The sequence below is a fragment of the Convolutriloba macropyga genome, chromosome 5 (genome assembly GCF_964194025.1).
Source record: "Convolutriloba macropyga chromosome 5, txConMacr16.3, whole genome shotgun sequence".
NCBI classification, from domain to species: Eukaryota; Metazoa; Xenacoelomorpha; order Acoela; family Convolutidae; genus Convolutriloba; species Convolutriloba macropyga.
The window spans coordinates 38,139,588-38,162,435 of NC_134472.1; the positions used below are offsets into that span (position 1 = coordinate 38,139,588).

Here is a 22,848-nt window from a genome sequence, read left to right on the forward strand (position 1 = left end):
AAGGATAATAGACTCTTCTCAGTCCGTGATCGGCGGAGAATACAATTTATAGATTATCATCTTGTGTACTTCAGTTAAAGTTATTTTCATACCTGGGAGTAATTTGTCGTAACTTCCTCTCCATCCATTAACAATCGGAATTGCATAGCTCATGAGTGGATTGCTAAACTTCTCTGTTATGTAATCTGTGCAATTAGAGTTTTCAAACGAAAAGTAGAACAAACAGTTGTCAATCTTTCTTCGGATGTCCTCGAATTGATCGCCTGCGGATCTTTTCTGTTAATACTTTAATATTTTCGAACTTTATTTTTTATGTCACCTCTGCAAAGTTTAATTGGACTCATTTGTCGCTTTTTTAATGCAAAATTTCAAAAAATGAGTGCGGGAATTTGAAGACATTCAGTTTATCAATCTTTTTTGACAGAAACTCTTGCGGAACTGAAAAGAATAGTAGGAAGATTGAGCACAAGACAGCTCATTCTGAGGTGCCAGCCTCAATAAAAGTTAATTTGACGCGGACCAGCCCATCATTTTGCATGAAACTGTAAAGGTCCATTTAACTTTCAAATTCCTACCCTTTCAATTGGAACTTTTTCCAGGACCCTCCAACAAGCTATAACAAAAATTGTCGGGGGTAATTGAGAGTGAATATATATATATATATATATATATATATATATAATATATATATATATATATATATAAATAAATATATATATATATATATATATATATATATATATATATATATATATATATATAATGACAAAATCAGTATAATTGAAAAAATCAAGTGAATAAAAGCAGGAACAATAAAGTTCAAGTACAAGAAAAACCTATGGACAAAATAGTGAGTGTAAATTTTTAATATTAAGTTTAGATTAATCTAAAGAGAACATTATCATGGAACAGAAAAGATCCTGTTGCCTTTAATTCGACCATGGTAATCCACAAAATTGTCAAAGCCAGCCATACAAGTTTTTTCCTCCTTTTCCAAACAGTTGAAGTTTCTCAGGCAGGTGTTTAACCAGATTTTTGGCAAGCGTGACTCTGCCTGTGTAGGTAAAACGACAGTTGCTCATAGCCCAGCATGTTAAGTTGCTCTTCTTGTCAAAGTGTTGCTTGACTTCTTGTTCTATCTCCTGGATTGATTTGGGTGACTTTCTTTTCTCTATTCTGATAAACTTCAATTGAAAGGTAAGTCCACGACCCATTGACGCTGTCCAGTTAAACAGGTGACGCAGGCCCTGAAAAAGATCATTCGTTTCTTTAAATATTAATAAACTCATTGATAAATATAAACAATCTCAAATGGTAAACTGTTCGTTAAAATTATCAACCATTTCTCTGTTTTGTTTTGAATTTTGTATGATTATAAGAACAGAATTTTAGCTCCACTGAACAGTAGAAAGATGCCTGCATTAATAACTGAGAAATTTAGATAAAAAATTGCCAGTTTCACATAACTAGCAGTATGTTCAGCCTCGTGATTTATGTTAAAATCGATCTTACCTACAACCAAGTAAGTCTGCATTGTGAATTCAGTTATTTTATGATAAATATCCATTAAACATAATGCACAAAAGAAACTGGCAACTTTCAATCTTGATTTACTCCTTGAGTACTCCTGGAAATCCTTTCTCAATTTGCGGGATTAACTCAATTAATTTACATCGAATTTATTCACGATGTAAAAAAAACGATAATTGGGTTGGTACTGAAAATGTCAAAACTTTAAAAATAGACAGTTTAACCTGTAAAATAGCGATTTGAGTTTTTTTATTATGAGTGTACCAATCCACAAAACGTATTACATTGTAAAGTATGGAGTAACTCTTCATAACTTTTTGATAGAAGCTTTACAGTTTTTGAAATTCTAGTAAAGAACTCATAATTGTAAAAGAAGAAAAAAAATTAACCCATGACATATGTCAACAAGACGAAATAACAAAAATATTAACAGATAAAAACGAGAAAGTAGCTTGAAAAAATCATTCCAAATTATTCCTCCAAGATTTTCAGAACACAAAATGCATGTAAAGACAACGCCATTTATAGTTGATTCCACTTACTATATCTTTTGCGAGGACTTCTGAATCTGTTTGTCAAAAAATTGTAATATTGGGTTGGGTTTTATCTAAAAATAAATGTAACGGCTGCTCTCCTATCAAAGACAAGGAAAACTTTACAACGCCCAGTTTGTTTCGCCGGTTTCAAATCTGTCCGGATATTGTGTTTTTTCAGTTATTTTTGTCAACTGTTTTATCCGCTATACTGTAGAACACCGTTGCATTCATTGACCCTCAATAATTTCAAATAAATACTCGTTCAGCTTTGCTGACTAACAATTATCATCGATTCAATTAAGCAAAAATTTAGGAACTTTGTTCCTCTGAAAGAAAGATTTGAGAATATCAAAGTTATTTCTCTTTTTCATCAAGTCAAAGTTAGTTATACTGTACAATCACTAATCTGATATAGAGAAAAAAGACACAATAACAAGTAACTTACTGCTCAGGGCTCAGGAAAGTGTGCTCGAATGCGCACTGTATGTCAGTTTAATATATCAACTTTATCAAAAATCAACTGATTCTTGGTAGTTTTTCAAGCTCCTTTTATGCTGATAGTCACGTGCTTTTCGAGGTGAAAATTGACGTTTTGATTGCATAGAGATAACTATGTCTTAGCGTTCTCCAAATAGACCGCGTTCGGGGTTAGGGATACCGTATAAGGCGCCCCGTGCTCTCTGCTTTGGTACGAATATTCCAAAATTCATTGAAACTGGCGTACCAATTTCGGTATCTAATACTACATTTGAGCTAAATTCTGTTTCATTGTGAACACGTGAGTTCGTGGCAGTTATAGCGTAGTTCGAGGTAGAGTTTAAGTTTCACTACATGTATGACAATTAGGTACTAATAATAGTGACAAAATATAACTGTTGAAAAAACTGAACAATTCAAAATAGCCGCAAAAGGACGTAGCATTAAAATTTGCTTGTCATGCTATTCTAGCTTTACTGCTTGACTCGACCTCCAATTTCATTATTTTAGCGTTAAGAGTAGCCTCAACATTGCCGGCCCTGTTTCCATTGCGCAAACATCTCTTCCTGATTGTACAGTGGCGAGCATTTCTACTGGTCTCTTGTAAACTCTGCTGTTAGTTCAAACTATCGCTGATTGAATCACATACCAGACCCATCAATGGTCCCCGCAACTTGACCCTGATTATAATATCCGCGCTTATTGTTGTCTTCAATCACCCAAATGAGATCGCCTTCTTTAGGGGTTTCCGTCGCATTAGATTGTCAATTTTAACGTTGGCCGATTGTTGAACGTTGGCAAATACTCGTTATGAAATCTCTCCCAGATGAAGTTTGCATAGGCTTGAGTTTGTCTAAGGAGCTTTCAAGGATCAACTTGTTCTCTGCTCATGGTATGTAGGGTAAAAACAGATTCTGGTTGCAAACAAAAGTGATTGGGAGTAAATGGTTCCAAGTCAATAACGTCTGAACTGACTAGAGTCAACAGTCTTGCGTTCAATGTCTGCACTACAATACTTTTTGTAATTTTAAAAAAGGCCTCTCTGACTGATCTGTTCCTCAACACTGCATATGTTGCTTTCTTGCAACATAACAAACGTTTCTTCTAAAGTGAGCTGATGCGGGTGGGTTGAAGTTCCATCCCAATCCTTGTTGAATTAGGTGTTCTTTGATCCACGCCGCAACGTACTCTGCAAACTCATGTTCAGCTCCAACGTTGTTTGTCCCATTGTTCCCGATGCCCCATTGTACTCGGTTTGCCGCTTCGCGCTATAAATTGCTTAATTGCATTGAGACAACTGTCTGCGTCCAACTTGGGTGCTACTTCTATATACACCAGCCTCATAATTAGAGAAATGAACAGACAACACCACTTCTTTTTGTTTCTTTGACCAATCTTAACATTGAATGGGTCAAAATAGCCAACTCTAACAATTGTAAAGGCTGTTGAAGCATCTAACCGCTCTTTGGGTATATGGGCCATTTCTGATGTTTCAGCTCTACCCTTTCTACAGGTAACAAACTAGTTCCTGGTTGAACTTGAGGCGTTTTGTAAGCCTAAAATCTACAACTTCTGCTGAAAAACGTTTCTAAAATGATGATTGCCCTCGTGTTGATTGTCCTTGTGCTGGTTTGGCAAAGTAAAATTCAACCAAATAATGAATCCAATGTAGCAAATCGGGATGCTTCGCCTTCAAGTCCAATTGACTTTTGACTATTCTGCCTTTGGCATGAAAAAGTCCTTCCTCATCCAGGAAGCATGAGAGTTGTAGGTTTCTGCGGTTTTTTGGAATTTGTTTTTCAGGTTCCAGAGATTTCATCTCTTCACAAAACTGTTCATGCTGTAATTACTTGAAGATGGTTGCTTTTGCTTTTTTCTTTCCCTTAATACTGAATACAAGCGTTGCTGCTTCGTATGTTCTCAATGCTCTCTGTACCTATGCCACATTCTTTACTATTCCAATAAAGTAACAAAAGTTCTCACAGAATAACAACCTTCTCTTATTCAACTTGTCTCGCGAAGACTGACGATGGTATAATCTCTTCATCTGAGGCAAAGATTACTTGCACTGGTCATTCACTTTCTGGTCGCTTCAACCAGGCCAGCCCAGTGACCTACTCACTTCTCCTGGGTTCCCCAAAATTGATTGCTATCGTGCCAATGTCTGCAGGGTTGTTGATACCGCTCACAAGTTTCCACTGTGAAAAATCAATTGTATCAAATACCTCAGCTACTCGATTGGCCAAGAACAATTGTTGTTTACGATGGGAGCTGTGTATCTACCGTAATACCATAGTTGTGTCTGATCAAAACTGCAACCACATATCTCCATTTCATGTTCCTTGAATATCTGTACTTTCAAGCTCACTGTCATGACTGCCGCTTGCAATTCCAATTGGGGCGTTGAAAGATGTCTCATCGGAGCAATTCTGTTTTTTTTTGCAATTACAAAAGCTAAGTCAGCTGATTATGCTTCTGGTTTTCAGCGTAGATAGGCCACTGCCCACATCGTGTCTTCAGATGCGCCAGCAATCACATGAAGTTCGCTTTGATCCCGCTTTCTTTTTAAGCATTGTCTTTTGATGGTTGTTTCAGCTACAAATGGAAAACATTTTTTCCATCTCAAGATTCCATCTCAAGAGTAGCCTCAACATTGCCGGCCCTGTTTCCATTGCCCAAACATCTCTTCCTGATTGTACAGTGGCGAGCATTTCTACTGGTCTCTTGTAAACTCTGCTGTTAGTTCAAACTATCGCTGATTGAATCACATACCAGACCCATCAATGGTCTCCGAAACTTGACCCAGATTATAATATCCACTCTTATTGTTGTCTTCAATCACCCAAATGAGATCGCCTTCTTTAGGGTTTTTCGTCGCTTTAGATTGTCAATTTTAACGTTGGCCGATTGTTGAACGTTGGCAAATACTCGTTATGAAATCTTTCCCAGATGAAATTTGCATAGGCTTGAGTTTGTCTAAGGAGCTTTCAAGGATCAACTTGTTCTCTGCTCATGGTATGTAGGGTAAAAACAAATTCTGGTTGCAAACAAAAGTGATTGTGAGTCAATGGTTCCAAGTCAATAACGTCTGAACTGACTAGAGTCAACAGTCTTGCGTTCAATGTCTGCTCTACAATACTTTTTGTAATTTAAAAAAAGGTCTCTCTGACTGATCTGTTCCTCAACACTGCATATGTTGCTTTCTTGCAACATAACAAACGTTCCTTCTAAAATGAGCTGATGCGGGTGGGTTGAAGTTCCATCCCAATCCTTGTTGAATTAGGTGTTCTTTGATCCAACGTACTCTGCAAACTCATGTTCAGCTCCAACGTTGATTGTCCCATTGTTCTCGATGCCCCATTGTACTCAGTTTGCCGCTTCGCGCTATAAATTGCTTAATTGCATTGAGACAACTGTCTGCGTCCAACTTGGTTGCTACTTCTATATACAACAGCCTCATAATTAGAGAAATGAACAGACAACACCACTTTTTTTTGTTTCTTTGCCCAATCTTAACATTGAATGGGTCAAAATAGCCAACTCTAACAATTGTAAAGGCTGTTGAAGCATCTAACAGCTCTTTGGGTATATCGGCCATTTCTGATGTTTCAGCTCTACCCTTTCTACAGGTAACAAACTAGTTCCTGGTTGAAATTGAGGCGTTTTGTAAGCCAAGGATCTACAACTTCTGCTGAAAAACGTTTCTAAAATGATGATTGCCCTCGTGTTGATTGTCCTTGTGCTCTTTTGGCAAAGTATAATTCAACCAAATAATGATTCCAATGTAGGAAATCGGGATGCTTCGCCTTCAAGTCCAGTTCACTTTTGTTTATTCTGCCTTTGGCATGAAATAGTCCTTACTCATCCAGGAAGCATGAGAGTTGTAGGTTTCTGCGGCCTTTTGGAATTTGTGTTTCAGGTTCCAGAGATTTCATCTCTTCACCAAACTGTTCATGCTGTAATTACTTGAAGATGGTTGCTTTTGCTTTTTCTCTTTCCTTAATACTGACTACAAGCTTTGCTGCTTTGTATTTACTCAATGCTCTCTGTACCTATGCCACATTCTTTACTAGTCCGTTAAAGTAACAATACTTCTCACAGAAAAACAACTTTCTCTTTTTCAACTTGTCTCACGAAGACTGACGAGGGTATGTTCTCTTCATCTGAGGCATAGATTACTTGCACTGGTCATTCACTTTCTGGTCGCTTCAACCAGGCCAGCCCAGTGAACTACTCACTTCTCCTGGGTTCCCCAAAATTGATTGCTCTCGTGCCAATGTCTGCTGGGTTGTTGAAACCGCTCACAAGTTTCCACTGTGAAATATCAATTGTATCAAATACCTCAGCTACTCGATTGGCTAAGAACAATTGTTGTTTACGATGGGAGCTGTGTATCTACCGTAATACAGTAGTTGTGTCTGATCAAAACTGCAATCTCCATTTCTTGTTCCTTGAATATCTGTACTTTCAAGCTCACTGTCATGACTGCCGCTTGCAATTCCAATTGGGCGTTGAAAGATGTCTCATCGGAGCAATTATGTTTTTTGCAATTAAAAAAACTAAGTCAGCTGATTATGCTTCTGGTTTTCAGCGTAGATATGCCACTGCCCACATCGTGTCTTCAAATGCGCCAGCAACCCCACGAAGTTCGGTTTTATCCCGCTCTCTTTTTAAGCATTGTCTATTGATGGTTGTTTCACCTACAAATGGAAATTATTTTTTCCATCTCAAGATATTTTTCGTCACCAGGCTCCCCATAGTCCAGATAAATTTTGGGAGTCTACTCATGAGAACTCTGCGCGAAGCAAGCAATCCGATCAACTCAAATGCTGAAGATAACAGTAAAATAACCTTCCTCGGTGTTGTAGGTGCTTCAACATCCTTCTTCGTACCTCTGCACATTTGAAGATAATCGTCAGTAACAAACCATTGTAGTCCAAGCACTGACAATCTATTTCTGTTGGGTTCGATTTCCTCTTGCTTCGTGTCGCTGATTGACTTCAAGTTTTCTGGGATTGCTTCTGTATCTGCATCGTTCTTGCTTATCCACTTTTTTAGCTGAAATCCATGCTGTGCGAGAAGAAGTGGTAGTTGATTGAATACAATAATTGCTTCTTCAAGTATTTCTAATGATTTGCTGAAATCTTCCATGTAGAAGTTGTTTTGTTTGGCCCTGGCTGCAATTGAACACTCTTCTTCGTTGTCTGGTCCCACTCTTGTGAAAACATAGTATGCTCAAGTTGAAGAACTTAATTCTTAAAATATGGCGCTGTTAGTTGTTGGATGCCATAGGAAATTCAAACGATTGCTACCTTATTCGGGAACTCGTAATTTTGGAAACATCGATTCCATGTCAGCTGTCAGGGATATTGCTCTTTTACGAAATCTGAATATCGTTTCAGATCAAGCTGTGTAGCAGATCAATTCCTGATAGAAGCTTATCGTTCAGGCTGTGTTGTTTGAACTGTGATTCACAGTTGCAAACACGTCTTACTTTGCCAGGCTTGTTCGGGTTTAGTACCGGATGATGACTACTGACTACCCACTGACTACCCACCTCAGATCTGTTGAAACCTGGACCAAGAAAAGATGCCAACTTCCATCAGGTTGAAGTCTTTGTTGGGTAGAACACTCAAATGATTGAAGCTTTGCTTTAGCTTGTTTTAGTCGTAGTCTGTTCTTCCCAATGAGATTGACGGATGTCCAAACGCTTCGATTGAATGTACGTTTGAATGTAGTCCCTTTATTTTAGAGGAATCTTTTATGTCCTCAGACCTTTTGTTCCCTTTATGCCCGCTATGTTGAGCGTAACATCGGTGCTTTAACTTTGTAACCTCCTAGCACATTTTGACCAATAAATGCTACTATTGAGCCACTGTTAATGAAAACGAGTGTGTCCCGCCTGTTTCCACCGCTCTGAATTGAGATAAAAAACTATCTGAAGGAACCTCGTAACTTCGTTAGTCTGGTTGATTGTTGCTGCGCTTATGTTGACTGCACGGTTTCTCTCGTCCATTCAATTTCTCTCTACAGTTGCAGTCGGTTGTGCATCTTGATGCATCCATTGATGCCACACGCATTGACTTTATAATCTTTGATTGCATGTCCTTTGCACAGACATCCGTAACATAAGCGTTTCGTTCTCACTGCTGCGTACCGATCATCAACACTCATGTTCCTGAAAATTGGAAAGTTTGCAAATTTATGAGTGCCATCAACTAGCGGAGAGTGATTTGTTTGCTTTTGCTCTGTTTCATTTGCGTTCGAACTAGCAAGTTCGATGTTTTTGAGAACCTTTTGTCTCTATTTGTGCTTCTTTCGTCTGCTTCTCTTCGCTCTCCCTTGAAAGCCGAAAACCCTTCTTGCACGAATGCCGACCAAGATTGCCAATTTTCAAACATAAGCACATCAGGCCGGTCTTCTTCCTTATCATCAACATAGAACCCACTTCTCACTAAAAACTTGAGGTAGGTTAACAAATGCCACACAAAATATCGAGCTTGACTGCAGATCACCAATCCACCTGTACTCTTTGAGCACATTCACTCACAAAGTTTGAAACATTATCTGAGAAATTGATCAGTCCTGTTGAGTTGTGAGGTTTCACCTGACTAGCTTTGCGAAGAATCTCCAGCTATAGATCAATGGTCACATGAGACATTCCAATTTTCTTCTCGAATACGCTGCATGCAGCGCCATAGAACTGTCCGGAATGGCCCGTTCCACATATTGATGACTGGATTTTGCCTGTCAGTATATTTTTCAATTCGCTCATTTTTTCTGAATCTGGTAATTAGTGTTGATCTACTGTAGCAATGAACATACTAGACCACTCCGGCAATTCAAGATGGTTTCCATCGAATTTTCTCATTTTCAACTGCGATTATAGGCCACTGCTATTAAGTAACCTCGGCTGTATGGTAGACAAACTCTGGGGGAAACATCTTGGTCTTCAATACTTGAGGAATGGTCTCGTGAACTGCGGTATCGTGAGAGGTGTCTATGCCAGTTCACTTCAGGCGTTGCTTCGAAGCGAGCGGTTGGTCGATCTGGTGTTAGAAGTTTGTCGATTCTTCTGACCCAGTCTGAGACTTTTTTGGAATCCATTTGAAGGGTGATTTGCTTCGGGCATCAGTAAATTGGGAAAGAATATCATCATTCTCTAAAGGCTGTTCACTTCACTTTGCGCTCTAGCTCATGCTCTTCCTCCAGTAGACGAAGCTCGGTTTCTAGTTCATTCATTTGCATTCCCAGCTCTAGCCTTCTCCCTTCAAACCGTGTCTGTTCTAGTCGCATCTTGGCTTTGAGTTCGATATCGAATTACTTCATCCGTTTGTCACGCTTTTGCTTTGTTGAAGTTGATTCCGAAACGTTTTCCGTATCTTGGTCTCTTGCTGTTGCCCATTTTGCGCTGTTTGAGCAACTGGTCTGTCCGTAAGATAGTTGTTGTTACTCTCGCTGTCGTTCATTATTTGGACTGCGTTGCTTTGCTCTTGATTCATTGCTGGTTGTGTGCCTTTGCTTATATATGGAAGCTAATGATAGTCTAAACTTGCTTTGCACTCCCTTGCTTTTTCTAGTTGTTCTTCATTGAAATTTGCCTGGTTGAGTACAAGCTCGCTTTGACGCTGCTGTTGATTAGGTTTTTCCTACTCTGGAAGGTGGACAGTATGTTTTTAGAGAATCTTTGGTTTATTGTGTCGATGCGATCTTTAATTATTTTGTAGCAAAAGCCTTCGTTTACTGTTAACTTCTCTCACTAAATCTAGGAAGCTCTTGTATTTGTCAGCAGTTGATAGAAGCTGGTCTTTGCTGATTGCATTTAACTTGCCTGATAGCTGTTTGTTTTTGATTGGCTGATTTCCTATAAGACGGGTTCACTCTTCAAATTCTTTAATGAATTGAACTCTTCTATTTGCGTTGGTTGCATTTTACTGTTGATCCGTTTTATTTTTTTCGGTTGATGCCTTCAGCACTCTCCTCATGAGACTGGACCGCAGTTTGCCTTCTGCTTGGTTAGCGTGACCAAATGTAACGGCTGATCTCCTATCAAAGACAAGGAAATCTTTACACCGCCCAGTTTGTTTCGGCGGTTTCAATTCTGTCCGGGTATTGTGTTTTGCAGTTATTTTTGTCAACTGTTTTATACTATACTGAAGAACACCGTTGCATTAATTGAAGATCAATAATTTCAGGTATATAATAGTGCAGCTTTGCTGACTAACAAATATCAACGCTTCAATTAAGCAAACATTAAGGAACTTTGTTCCTATAAAGAAAGTTTTGAGAATATCAAAGTTAATTTCTCTTTTCAACAAGTCAAAGTTAGTTATACTGTACAATCACTAATATGATATACAGAAACAAGACACGATAACAAGTAACTTACCGCTCAAGAAAGTGTGCTTCAATTTAACAAGTTTCAACTGATTTTTGTTTGTTATTCAAGCTCCTTTTATGCTGCTAGTCTCCTGGTTTTAAATGTCAAAATTGAACTGTTGATTGGATAGAGATGACTATGTTGTAAAATTTTCTGGTTACAATGATTTCCGGGTTAGGGGTGCCGTAAAAGGTGCCTCGTGCTCTCTGAATTGGTACCAATATTGCAAAATTCACTTGTGGCAATAATAGCGCAGTTCGAGTTAGAGTTTCAGTTTCACTTCATGTATGACGATTACGCACTAATATTAGTGACTAAATATAAATGTGGCCGAAAGTGAACAATTCAATTCGGCCACTGTAGAATGTAACATTAAATTTCGCTTGTCATGCTATTCCAACGTCACTGCTTGATTCGACCTTCGGTTATCTTTTTAACGTTAAGCGTAGCCTCAACAATAAACACCTAAGCTCTGTGAGACAAATATCAAGTGAAATTTTTTTGGGTATTAAGTTTTTCATTGTAAATTATAATAAAAAACTTTAGTGTTCTAATTTCAGGTTTCCAGTAAAAACTAAAGGAGACTAACTCAATAAATGTCATTTAATTCTGCTAGATTTCATTTCAAAACCAATTTCAATTTCTTTAAAACAATAGCGTTGTATATTGCTCTTTGATATAATTTTCACATTATTTGAGCCTGGATCCAAAAAATTTAACTAATTGGTATTCTCGATAATGTTATTATTTCTGATGAACTTAAATATGATTTAATTGTAAATTTCTTGTATATTTGAGATGTTGATCAATCAAATAGACCCCAGTTTTACCGCCTGCGTACAAGTTTTTCATTTCATATCAGACCTTTGATTTTCTTATGGCAGTGCCACTTCAGATACAAGTAGATATAAAGCGTTCAACTAGATATTTATGGTTCCAATTATTCGATTACATAGCTACAAGTCCGAGAGATCAAATCACAATTCACTCTTTTTCACAGTCTATAATTAAATTTTTTGTCAATTGCATCAAATCGATTTTAATCTTATAATATTTAATTTTTTTTTGAATTTGTTGCGTTGGAATCACGCGAAGTAAATATACGACTGTAATTTACTGATTTAGTGTCAGTCCCAGAATATTTTGGATCGGTTTAAACTTGTACCTTTAATGATGATGTCAAAGTATAGACAGGTCAGTAAACTTTTATCATAAAACAAATGCAGTCAGTTTTTATTCTTATCGCCCTGATCGAGGTGAGAAGTTTCAGATTTGAAAAATGCCAGTAATTGTAGTAAAAATAGGAGATAAAAATTGAAACAGTAAAATCACTTGCTCGAAAAAAATAGCTCATAGCTGAGATAATTTTGCTCTGCCAAGTTAGCAAAAAATAAAAGCCGATCAACTGCAGAACTTGATCATTTTTTCCGTTGCGAACACGGGTGGACTTTGTAAAACAAAAAGTTTGCTTAAGAGTGATATTATTTTTGATATATATATATATATATATATATATATATATATATATATATATATATATATATATATACATATATATATATATATATATAATATATATATATATATATGTATATATATATATATATATATAAGAAATTAGTTTTCAATAAGATCATAATAACAACAAATCTGTATAACCCGGGTCGAGGTGTCACCGCCATTTAACGCAAAATTATGTAAGATAAGCGGTGAATTCGGTGAAATTACATAAATCAGGCGGTGAATGCGGTGAAAATACATTTTTATCTTCTGGTAGCGGTGAAATTACATAATTTCACCGCTGATTTTAGCGGTGAATTTACACAAATTCAGTGCTCCGTAAAAAGTGACCAACTTATGTGAGATAAGCGGTGATTGCGATGAAATTAATTAATTCACCATTTAACTTAGTGGTGAACTTACATAAATTCACCGCTTAGAAAAAAGTGTTGAAATTGTGTGAGATCAGCTGTGAATGCGTTTTAAGCCCCCGTTAAATTACCCCTTAATCTTACATCTTTTTTGACATTTTTTCTAAGCGGTGAATTTAGGTTATTTCATCACTAGAGTAAGCGGTGAACTTCCAAAAAATCACCACATACCACCGCTAAAATATGTAATTTCGCCGCTAAGAATTGCAAATCTTACAAAATTTCACTGTGCATGTTTTACAGAAAGTAGAGTGAATTTGATTTTTTTTCAAAACAAAAAGAATAGCAGTTAGTGAGAGATGGCGCAGTGGAAGAAATGCATGACATTCAGGAGTTGAAAGGTTCGAACCCTTGCAAGGGCGGTGAAATGCGGTGACTTTTGTTAAGTTCACCACTTACTATAGCGGTGAAATTACATATTTTCACCGCATTTAACCGCAAAAATTTGTACGAAATTTGCGGTGAAAAAACTTTTCACCGCTTAGTTTATAAATTTTTCCGATTGTTCCTCGACCCGGGAATTGATTATTTTTAGTGCTGTACCGAATGGATGCTAGGAAGCATTTTTCCTGTTTGAGCACCGTTTCACATAAGGTCATCGCTTGTGTTTCATGAAAGTATTTATTTTACCCCGATATTATCAAGACATATCATGAATATAGAGCCTTTTTACACAGAAATTCATAACTTTTCAGTTCTGGGCTAGGCTTAACATTTTTTGTCTCACTGGTTGTTGCCACTGACAAACCAGTTGTGATATCTGATCAATACCTTCGTTCAGATATGTTTACCTGAATGTGGTTTCCATTATTTCTGTTGATAGCGCTCTCTCCCGCTGTGGAAACCCAGAACTGTTCTCTGGGCCGAGCAGCCAGACCTCCTACTTCTTTGTAAAGGGTAGCAATGCGCGCGTGACCAGGTCCTAAAATTTTCCCATGCCAAACAATCGTCTTCAGCAGCCACGCGTGTTGAACAATCTTTGATTTGAATCAAAAGGAACTTAGAGACTTTGCGATGAAAGGAACAATTTTCTTTGCACTTTTTATCTTCGCCATAAAGTATTTTTCTGAATAGTTTATCAACGGTCAAAAAAAGTTGAAGTTTCATTTCAAAAGTAAGAACAATTCGGTGTCTTCATTTTTTAAGCCACGGGATCGTTTATGGTATGGTTTGTCTTTATAACGATACCTGACTGGACTTGAGTGTCAGAGCAATTTAGCGCTGAACCAGCACATTTCAAGCGTAAAAATTTAATTCAGTTCTGAAACATTGCATCTGCGGAATATATTAAGTTTCTTTATGTGCAGTTCTTTGTCATTACGATTATAGTCTGAGCGGATGATGTCGTACTTTTGTAGCTACACAATATCAGACATACATAAAAACTGATCTCGTTTTTCATTAATGCCCAAACTGCTATTCACCCCTATTCCAAAACCGACCGTTTTCGTGTACGCTATTGGAAAATTCATGCAAAATCTTGATAGCCAGACCTGATAAAATCATACCAGAATCTACAATAAGTTTTTAAAAGACTAACTTCTACCTTTTTTTTCGAAGTTTTTTCGAGGTTTATTTCAAGGTTTTAACAATAGTTTTATGGAAAAAGCGTGGGCAACGTGGAGATCAAAGTAGTTGGTTTCATTTAAGGGGCTTGTAGTCAAGGCATCAAATTTGAACACCATAGGTATTATAAAGAAGAACTTCCTTATATTAAGAAATGGAAAAATTCAGCTCACTTAGGTCTCGAGAGATTGACTGGGCAATGAATCTTTTCTCACAGTTTTTGAAGGAAGAGAAATATCTCAAAATAAATTTAATAAAAAATGTGCAATGATATAGATGTCTTCGAGAAAAAAAGTGGTCACTATCGTCTTAATAAGGCTGCTATCTGTAAAAAGGAATTTTGGCTTTTATTTTTTAAGAATTTTTAAGGAGTCACAATATATGTCTTCTTGCAATGTTTCGCTACAATAGAACCGTCTTTTGGAATATGTCGCATAGTTGCCGTTTCTTGCCAGAGAATTGCAAGATTTTACAAGACAACCACAAGAGTTGAACAAGGGTACTACAGGAAATGAGGGAAACAAAAAATTGTTCGGTCTGCGTGACACAATTGATTACTAAAAATCTATTATGCAGTTCTGTTGTCTTGATAAACACCGACACCGACATAAACAACTAATTTAATATTGCTAAACTGAAAATTTTAACATTACATTGTTTCTAGGCTCAACCATAATACAGAAGAAAAATATTCTCTTCATATATAGCATTAACTGATCCCCGGCGGCAAAAATGAAATAAAAAAAAAACTTTTTCAAAGGCACTACCAGGTTTTGCTTCAATTTAATTAGAATTTTTTGCCTCTTTTCATGTGCTAAACTCACACATAGCGATAGTCCAATGAATTGTAATGAATTGTTTCTTACATTTTGAAACACCAAACAAGAAATGTTTTTACCATTTTCAAACCAGTTGTACAAATGTTTAAAAACATACTGCGTTAAAATTTTTGCTGCTAGTATTTAGTGTTTGTTACTGTGAAGCAATTTAATAATGCATATACGCGCATTTTTGAAGTAGTTTTGATTGAGTCACAGCACTCTTTTTATTTTCATCTCTTTCTTTCGTTTCGTTAATGTCGGACCTAACAAAAAGGAATGACAATGTCGAAGAAATGTTTGTGAAGATAAAAAAGTTATAAGACAACAAAATTCGGCGTGGGAAAATTGCATGTTACTGAGAGCATAGTTTTTTTCAGATCCCTAAAATTTGGTCCTCAAAAACAAAAACTTGTGTTTCGTTAAATTTTGTAATTTATTTTGAGTTGTGTTAAGTGTTTTGATGGTTGTTGGTGATTGGCTGTAATAAGATTCAAAATTATCAGAAATCTGAAAAAACAAAAAATACTGAGGGTGTAAGCTAGTGAAACCGATAAAAGGTCATTTATTTTCCTGTTCCAAGACCCGATGAAAATGGTGTTAGGAACTGCACCAGATTTTTTTTTGATAAACCAGGTAAACCTAATTTTGCTTATTCTGCTTATTGTTTTGTTTTGTGGCAAAAAATTACCAAGTTTTTTTTATATTTTTCTAAAGAAAGAAACCAAAATTTTGAGATCTATAACTTTAACCTTTTTGTACCTCGTATTTATTTTTATAAAGGCTACAAAATCCCTTCGTGAGATAATAAATATAGTAATCTAAAATTTCCCCCAGAAATATCCGTATCAGAAAAATTTCCTTACTATGCTGACGAATAGCAGAAAATTAATGCAATAAAAATGAAAAAATTTTTCTTTCAAAGTTAAAAAAAAAATTGTTTACAGGTTTTTAATGTTTCATAAAATCTTTTCTGAAATTTTTTTTTTCATAATCTCCTCACAAATGAGTTTACATACCCGTATTACCACACGATTTTGCTGTCCAAACTTCTGTAATATTTATATTAGAGAACTATTCTCCAGATTGCGTCAATTTTTTTTCTCGTAATCTAAAATTAAAATCCCAAAACTTCAGGCATTTGCTACGCTTCTGTCATGTGGAGCACACAATTGAGCAAGCTAAATCTTTTACAGCGGTCTCGCCAATACGCACTCGTATTTTTTGCCTTAACTAGGTAACTTTTGGACTTCTGACTCATTTTTGATTCGGCTGTTATCAACTTTTCGTATCGAGCTGATTTGATTATACATTCTCTTGTTAGCTCATCACCTCTGCTTCAAAGAAACAAAGTTATTTTAATTTCAGTCTTTTCAAAATTTAGATTTTGTTCCAGTTTTTTTCTTTTTTGGTTTTTCATTGTATCTCTTTATAGGGTTTAAAAAATTTCAATTTTTTTTGTTGGATCTTCGCTCCACATGAGGCTTTGGTGGCTCTTTCAAATTCGTTTCTCCTATGCTTCAATCAGTTGTGTACAGTTTGACAGCTTAAATTTTTGGACAGGTCGCTTCATGATTTTTTTTTGTTTTTCTTCCTGGATAAAGCTCTATTTCTTTCTATAGAATTTCATAATTTCTCCATTTGCTCTTTTCTGTTGTGCTCGTTATCATTTCTTCTGCGTAATAAGGTTAACGTTTTTTTTAGTTCAAAACTTTTCTTCTAGTTTTATGATTTTTGTAGAGATTGATGTATGATTTCATAATATTTTTGGTTGATTTCAGTCAGCCACGATTATATTAGGTTGCTTCAAGCACAAAGGATGATAATCAAAAATTTCAAACGCACAAAAGACTATGATCTTTATTGTTCGTTTCAATCGTACAATAGCGTTTTCGAGGACTGACTCGAAGAACGCCTGAGCTAAAAATGTATATTTTACTTATGTTCAATGTCTCTATTTAGAGATATGTTGATTTAAGGAGGCTGCATTATTGGCCAGAACAGCTGAAAAGCCAGGACTACTTAGTACTAACTGTATTACATGTCCTATCAAAAAGGACAGAAAATTAAAAAACCCTACACTGTTAATCCCCAAAATTGATCACCGAAAGCATGTATCATAGAGAAAGTTATTATTTATTATGTAATAAAATATTGCTTTCTTCTGATAAGAGATCATTTCGAGCAGCGCACGAAAATTCTTGAAAATTTTCTGAAATTTGTCTGATCAGTAGGTTGGTAGGGGAATGTCTAATCAGAGGTCACCTTTGACTTGTACGGTCTGATCAGAGGCCACTACGTTCTTAACCTCAACCTGAAATTGTAACGAAGTTTTGAGAAATGACTTACCGTAGGCAACCAGAGCAGAATAGTTAGCTGCAAATCTGATCGGGAGGTTTTTGTCTAAGTCATTATAAAGTTGGCAATCAAACGTCAGGCCACATTTGTCTTTAAGGTTAACAGCCGGGAGGTCACCGTCAGATCGTAAAGGAAGATGTGAGTAATGTAGCATCAGAAGAGAGATTTTCTCTGGGCTGCCTTGTGTAGCAAAATTTGCGATATACGACGGCTGAGTTGTTAGGTTGTACTCAAATTCTCTTGGTAAGATGGAGTGGAATGAATAATAATCAACTACTGTTCAATATGATTAATAGCAACAATTGCCAAAATGGTGTTAAATGGGTATTTGTATTTGAATGATCGCGTTGGTTAGTTAGCGCATAAAGTCACTCGGTGACTTAGGATACTTGAAACCGGGTTGGAAATTTTTCAAAACGCTTTGCACTCCCACGTTCCACGTTACCATTAAAAGGAATTTCTTCATGGAGTGAGACCAAAAGATTCAAAAAATAGATAAATAGATTAAGAACAGCTGTATTTAGGAACCTAGGAAACTGGAGTTAATATATATATATATATATATATATATATATATTATATATATATATATATATATATATATATATATATATATGTCATCAATTGCTTTTTTTCTATTTTTTGACAAAAGTCAGCGAAATTTCTTATTTTTTACTTAAATCTCGAGTACAAAAATTTGACAATTCTTGGCCTATAAATTTTATTATTCCGACCCACAGGTGGGAGGAGAAACTTTTCTTCACTTTAAACACTGATTTTGTTTACATTGGCATTTTTAAAATTTGTTTGTCATTTTTTGTCCAATTACGTTTCCATTTTCAACATTTACGGGGTACAGTAGTCCCGAAGTGATACCGAAGCTATTTGTTTTGTCTCATCGTGGAGTTTTTTTTAAAAAAGCATCTTTGCATTTGAACTAAGACTGTCGGTTTTTAAAGCCATTTTTCTGTTTTATTTTTTGCAACCATCTGACATCTCTTGTCAAATTGTCTTGTGACTTTTTGGCAAAGTATACTAATCGCAAAGCAGCATAGTAATAGAATCCTTATTTTACTAATAATCGAATATGCTGTTGTACGAATTGGTCTATACACGTCTTATCATTTTGCTGACACTGACAATAAAAAATTCAATTTTTTTTTGAATTTTGACTATTTTTAAACTTATGTTGTTTCCATTTTGAGTCCCAAAATTGTCAGATCAAACTGAATTTCAACAATTTTTTCATGAACCTAAAAATTATTCTCAGTATGTAGTTTATGAAATCGATTACTTTGAAACCATTTGTTATAGTAATATTTTAGCACGTTTTTGAGTTTTGATTATAGATGTTTTATTTTCTGTGTTGTAACAGACTAAGTAAAGAAAGACTCATTCATTTCAGTAGGGGAACAAAGAAATTTTATCAATTTTTTGGGTTTGTTGCTAATGTTAACGATTATTATGGCTGATCACAAAAAATTTTTGGAAAATATAACTAAAAATTGTGTTAGTAACTAAATAAATGTAAGCGAGAATATTAACCAATCAGAATCGAGTATTTAAATTACGTATAGAATTGCGTCTAATATACATAAAAAGTTCCGCAAATGTTCGTATAACCTAATTTTAAGTAAATAATACCATGATATGTATCGAATAAGGCGGTTTTAGGCTTAATGTTTTTAGGTTCTCCAGACGATTGTTGATCGATTATGAACTGATTCTGACGTCAATGACATCAGACAAAAACCAGTAAAAGAGCATCAAAAAAAGCCTTGCCGTCTAAACTCTCACTTGTTGCTGTAATCGCCAATACTTATACGTTGTTATGTACGAACGATACTTAATACGTTATAGTCTTAATGCGTTCTTATTTTTGATTGCTCGCTATACGTTGCTTCATGATGATTTATAGTCGATTTTCATCGTTTGCTACATAATACGAAAAGATTGAATTGAAACTCCAAAACGGTAGACTGTTTTACTTCTCAGCTACATTTTGGTGCCGCTCCTTACTGAGCCACATTTAGGCAAATTTACTTGTAATTATATTGGTAACTTTAATCTTGGCAGCCTATTCGGGCCGCGCTTCAGTGGATATTTCTTTCGGACGAGCTTTTCTGTTGTGAGTCTGTTCGCAACTTATTATTTCGTAACGATGGATCATGCTTGGAATTGTTCAGTTGGGACATGGTTGGTATCAACAAACAACAGTTCACCGTTTGCTACATCAATTTCAAAGTGTAGCGAGTCCTCCTCTCTGCCGACTGCATTGCCAACGATTTGGACATTGACGAAGATGTTGATGTCATTGGGCTATCCGGAGCACGCCCTAACAATTTTTGCCATGCAACTCCGTGTTGAAGTTGGTATTAAAGGAAAACACGTATTAGATAGTAGCTTTGCTGATTGGAGCAAACTGTTTCTCAAAATACGAAAAGCAGGGCTCAGTCAATCCAATAGACTGGCTTTTGGAAACTGAAGTTACAGCTACTACAACACAATATTGAAGTTGTAAATTCAGCGCTACCACCAAAAAGAAAACTGTAAGACAGAACCGAAACGCTTTTTAGTTTTCTTTTTGCAGTAAAGTATTTAGATAGTTTAGACGGCAAGTTCGGCCCCAAACACTGGTATTTATAAGAGTGGATATTTGACTGTAACCCTCTTTGTAATCGGTCACCAATAACCCTCACAGTTGATTTTTTTTGTGTTTAAAAAACATCAAGGTTCGGAGTTTGATCAAATCTTCCGATATTCACAAATCCTTTTCCGCCAGATTGTAAAGAAAAGCGAGTAGTACTATCTTGACAAGTCTCAGTTAAATAGAAAATTTTTTGGAGAAGGGAGCTGAGAAACTTTTTAAGAGCAAAAAACATAGATTTTGAAAATTTTTGGTCGAAAGTTGGGAAATTCACACAAATTAGTCCATTATGTCTCCATAGCAAAAAATTGACCTCAGATATGAGATAAAAATGTGAGAACATAATGCTAAATGTTTCAATTTTGAAAATCTTTGGTCAATTTTGAGGCAAATCAAAAAATTTAGAAAATCAATACCGAATATTGATAAATCGTACTTTCAAGCTTAAAACCGTCCAGTTTACTGGATTACCGTTCCGTAATCAAGAATTTGCAAGAAATTGACCAAAATTTGAGAAAAATTGGACAAATGCATAAAGTTTTGACAAATATGTCAAAAAATCATTTTCTCAACAAGAAGGTTCGTTAATTGAGTGAAACTCATTAAACAGAAAAAGTTGTGAAAATTTTCACTTTTCACAACCTCCGGCCTACAAAAAATTATCAAATTCCTATAATTTTTTTCGTCGCTCGTTTATGTACCGTTTTTTGTCCGCGTTCTTTTCGTTCTTTAACTTTACAATTCTCCGTTTTCCGCTTGTTTTTTTCAATAACGTCGCTCTCCCAAAACTCCGCTTTTCGTTTTCTTCGCTACGTTTTCTTCCAGCAGGTAATTCAAGTGAGTTAAACTTTTCTCGTCCTGGTTCAGCAACCGCCGACCCTCCCGTTAAAGATGCTTCCCCTAGTAATCCTCTAGAAAACCCAAGTAATGTTGCCGATAACTTACATCATCTTGAAATGCTTTCTCAGTACACACGGCCAGGAGTTGCAATTTCTGTTGCCCAGCAGGAAGCTTTTTATCGGGAATATCTCCAGGCTCAACTGCAGCAATCACTCATTGATCAAAGGGCACATAGTCCCTCAGGCAGTGGTGAAGTGAACCAAGTACCAGTCGACGTACAAAATGTCGCACTCCCACCACCTCAACCACCTATGCAACCTCCCCGGCCACCGACACCCGTTATGGCACCAACTAGTTCCATTTTTGTACCTAATGTTTCAACAAACCCACAAGTAAATCAGTTCTTGGGTCCGAAAAGCTCCAGTGTGCCTGGTCAATTACACATGTCGATGCCTCATGTTCCGCAACTACTGAATCCATCTCAAAGTAACAATCCACACCAAACACAAGTCCCTATTGCCCATTCCCCGCATAATATCCCTCCACATCTAAACCCACTCGTGAACCCGCCTCCCTTGTTCCCATCTCAACATCTATTTGTTCCTCAGCCTCCCGTGATTCCGTCGCCCCCTCCAGCGAGCACAGCAACATACTTACCCGTCCCCAACATTCCACAACAAAACATTGTCCATTCACCTCAAGCCCGCCTCTTACCATGCCCTACCGCACCCAAACTTCCCCTTAACCGTAACCCCGATTTAAATTTGTGGCGTTTCCCTCAGAAAATTCTCCCAAACGTAAACCAGGCGAAAAATAATGCAACCGTCTATAACAACGTTCAATCTAACCTACCCCCAAGCACAGCTAACCCCACCATCAGCCATCCCATCTTGCAAATGAGTGCACAACATAATCCAAAAAGCAACTACGCAGCTAACTGTAGCATTCCTGTTAACCCCTTTAGTACAACTACTAACATCGCGCCACCTTTCGTCACGCCGGTTATACATCCAACATACGGGCATACTGCTCCGATACCATTGTGTTGGGTTGGCCCACCGTATCCAACGCCTCCAGCGCCAGCATCTGAAAATGCAAGCTTGATTAAGGCATTCACTGACGCCTTATCTAGCAAGAGGAATGACCCACTACCCGAATGGAAGTTGTTACAATACAGTGGGGATCCTCTACAGTGGCACGAATGGTATGGTCAGTTTAAAAGCGCAATTGACTCTCAGTCCTTAACTGATGATGTAAAATTGACATACCTTAAGACCCTCGTAACAGGTAAAACTAAAACAGCTATAGCTGAGTTCGCCTACTGCGGCGCAATGTACAAAGACGCACTGAGGACCTTAGAACGTAAATTTGGCCAACCACAGGCGGTTGTAAGAGCACATTTGGACAAACTCAACAGCTTTCCACCACTGAAGATGCATAATAGCGATAACATCATTAACTACTCGGGGTGCATTTCAAGTCTTGTCGGGGTATTTAAATCGCTGTCATATGATTCGGATTTAAAGAGTGCTGCGCTTCTCAACACTGCCGTACAGAAGCTACCACCCAAAATGAAGGAGTCATGGTCACCCTTCACGGTCAAAAAGCATTGGGTGAAACCTAACCTTCTCGATTTCAACGATTGGTTGAAAGAGAAGGCCGAAGCGCACGATTTAATGAGGAATACCGCAACTAAAGAAAGGACTGAAGATACCAACAACTCAGTAACAAGATCAAAAGTTGCTTCAAAGGCATTTGCTGCAAA

General features: G+C 36.7%; 1 protein-coding gene across 5 annotated transcripts in view; it reads right to left on the bottom strand.

Moving 5' to 3' along the window:
* Positions 1-22,848, bottom strand: part of LOC142340003 (uncharacterized) — a 37,416-nt gene that overhangs the window by 1,098 nt on the left and 13,470 nt on the right. For 4 of the 5 annotated variants that reach the window (XM_075390393.1, XM_075390394.1, XM_075390391.1 and 1 more), the window contains 4 exons: positions 17,588-17,872; positions 13,646-13,776; positions 928-1,247; positions 93-263 (listed from right to left, as the gene is read on the bottom strand). In XM_075390393.1, coding sequence (XP_075246508.1) covers positions 960-1,247; positions 13,646-13,776; positions 17,588-17,872 — 704 coding nt within the window. In that variant the 3' untranslated portion in view covers positions 93-263; positions 928-959. The remainder of the gene's footprint in view (positions 1-92; positions 264-927; positions 1,248-13,645; positions 13,777-17,587; positions 17,873-22,848) is intronic. The other variant, XM_075390395.1, reaches the window with a different exon arrangement.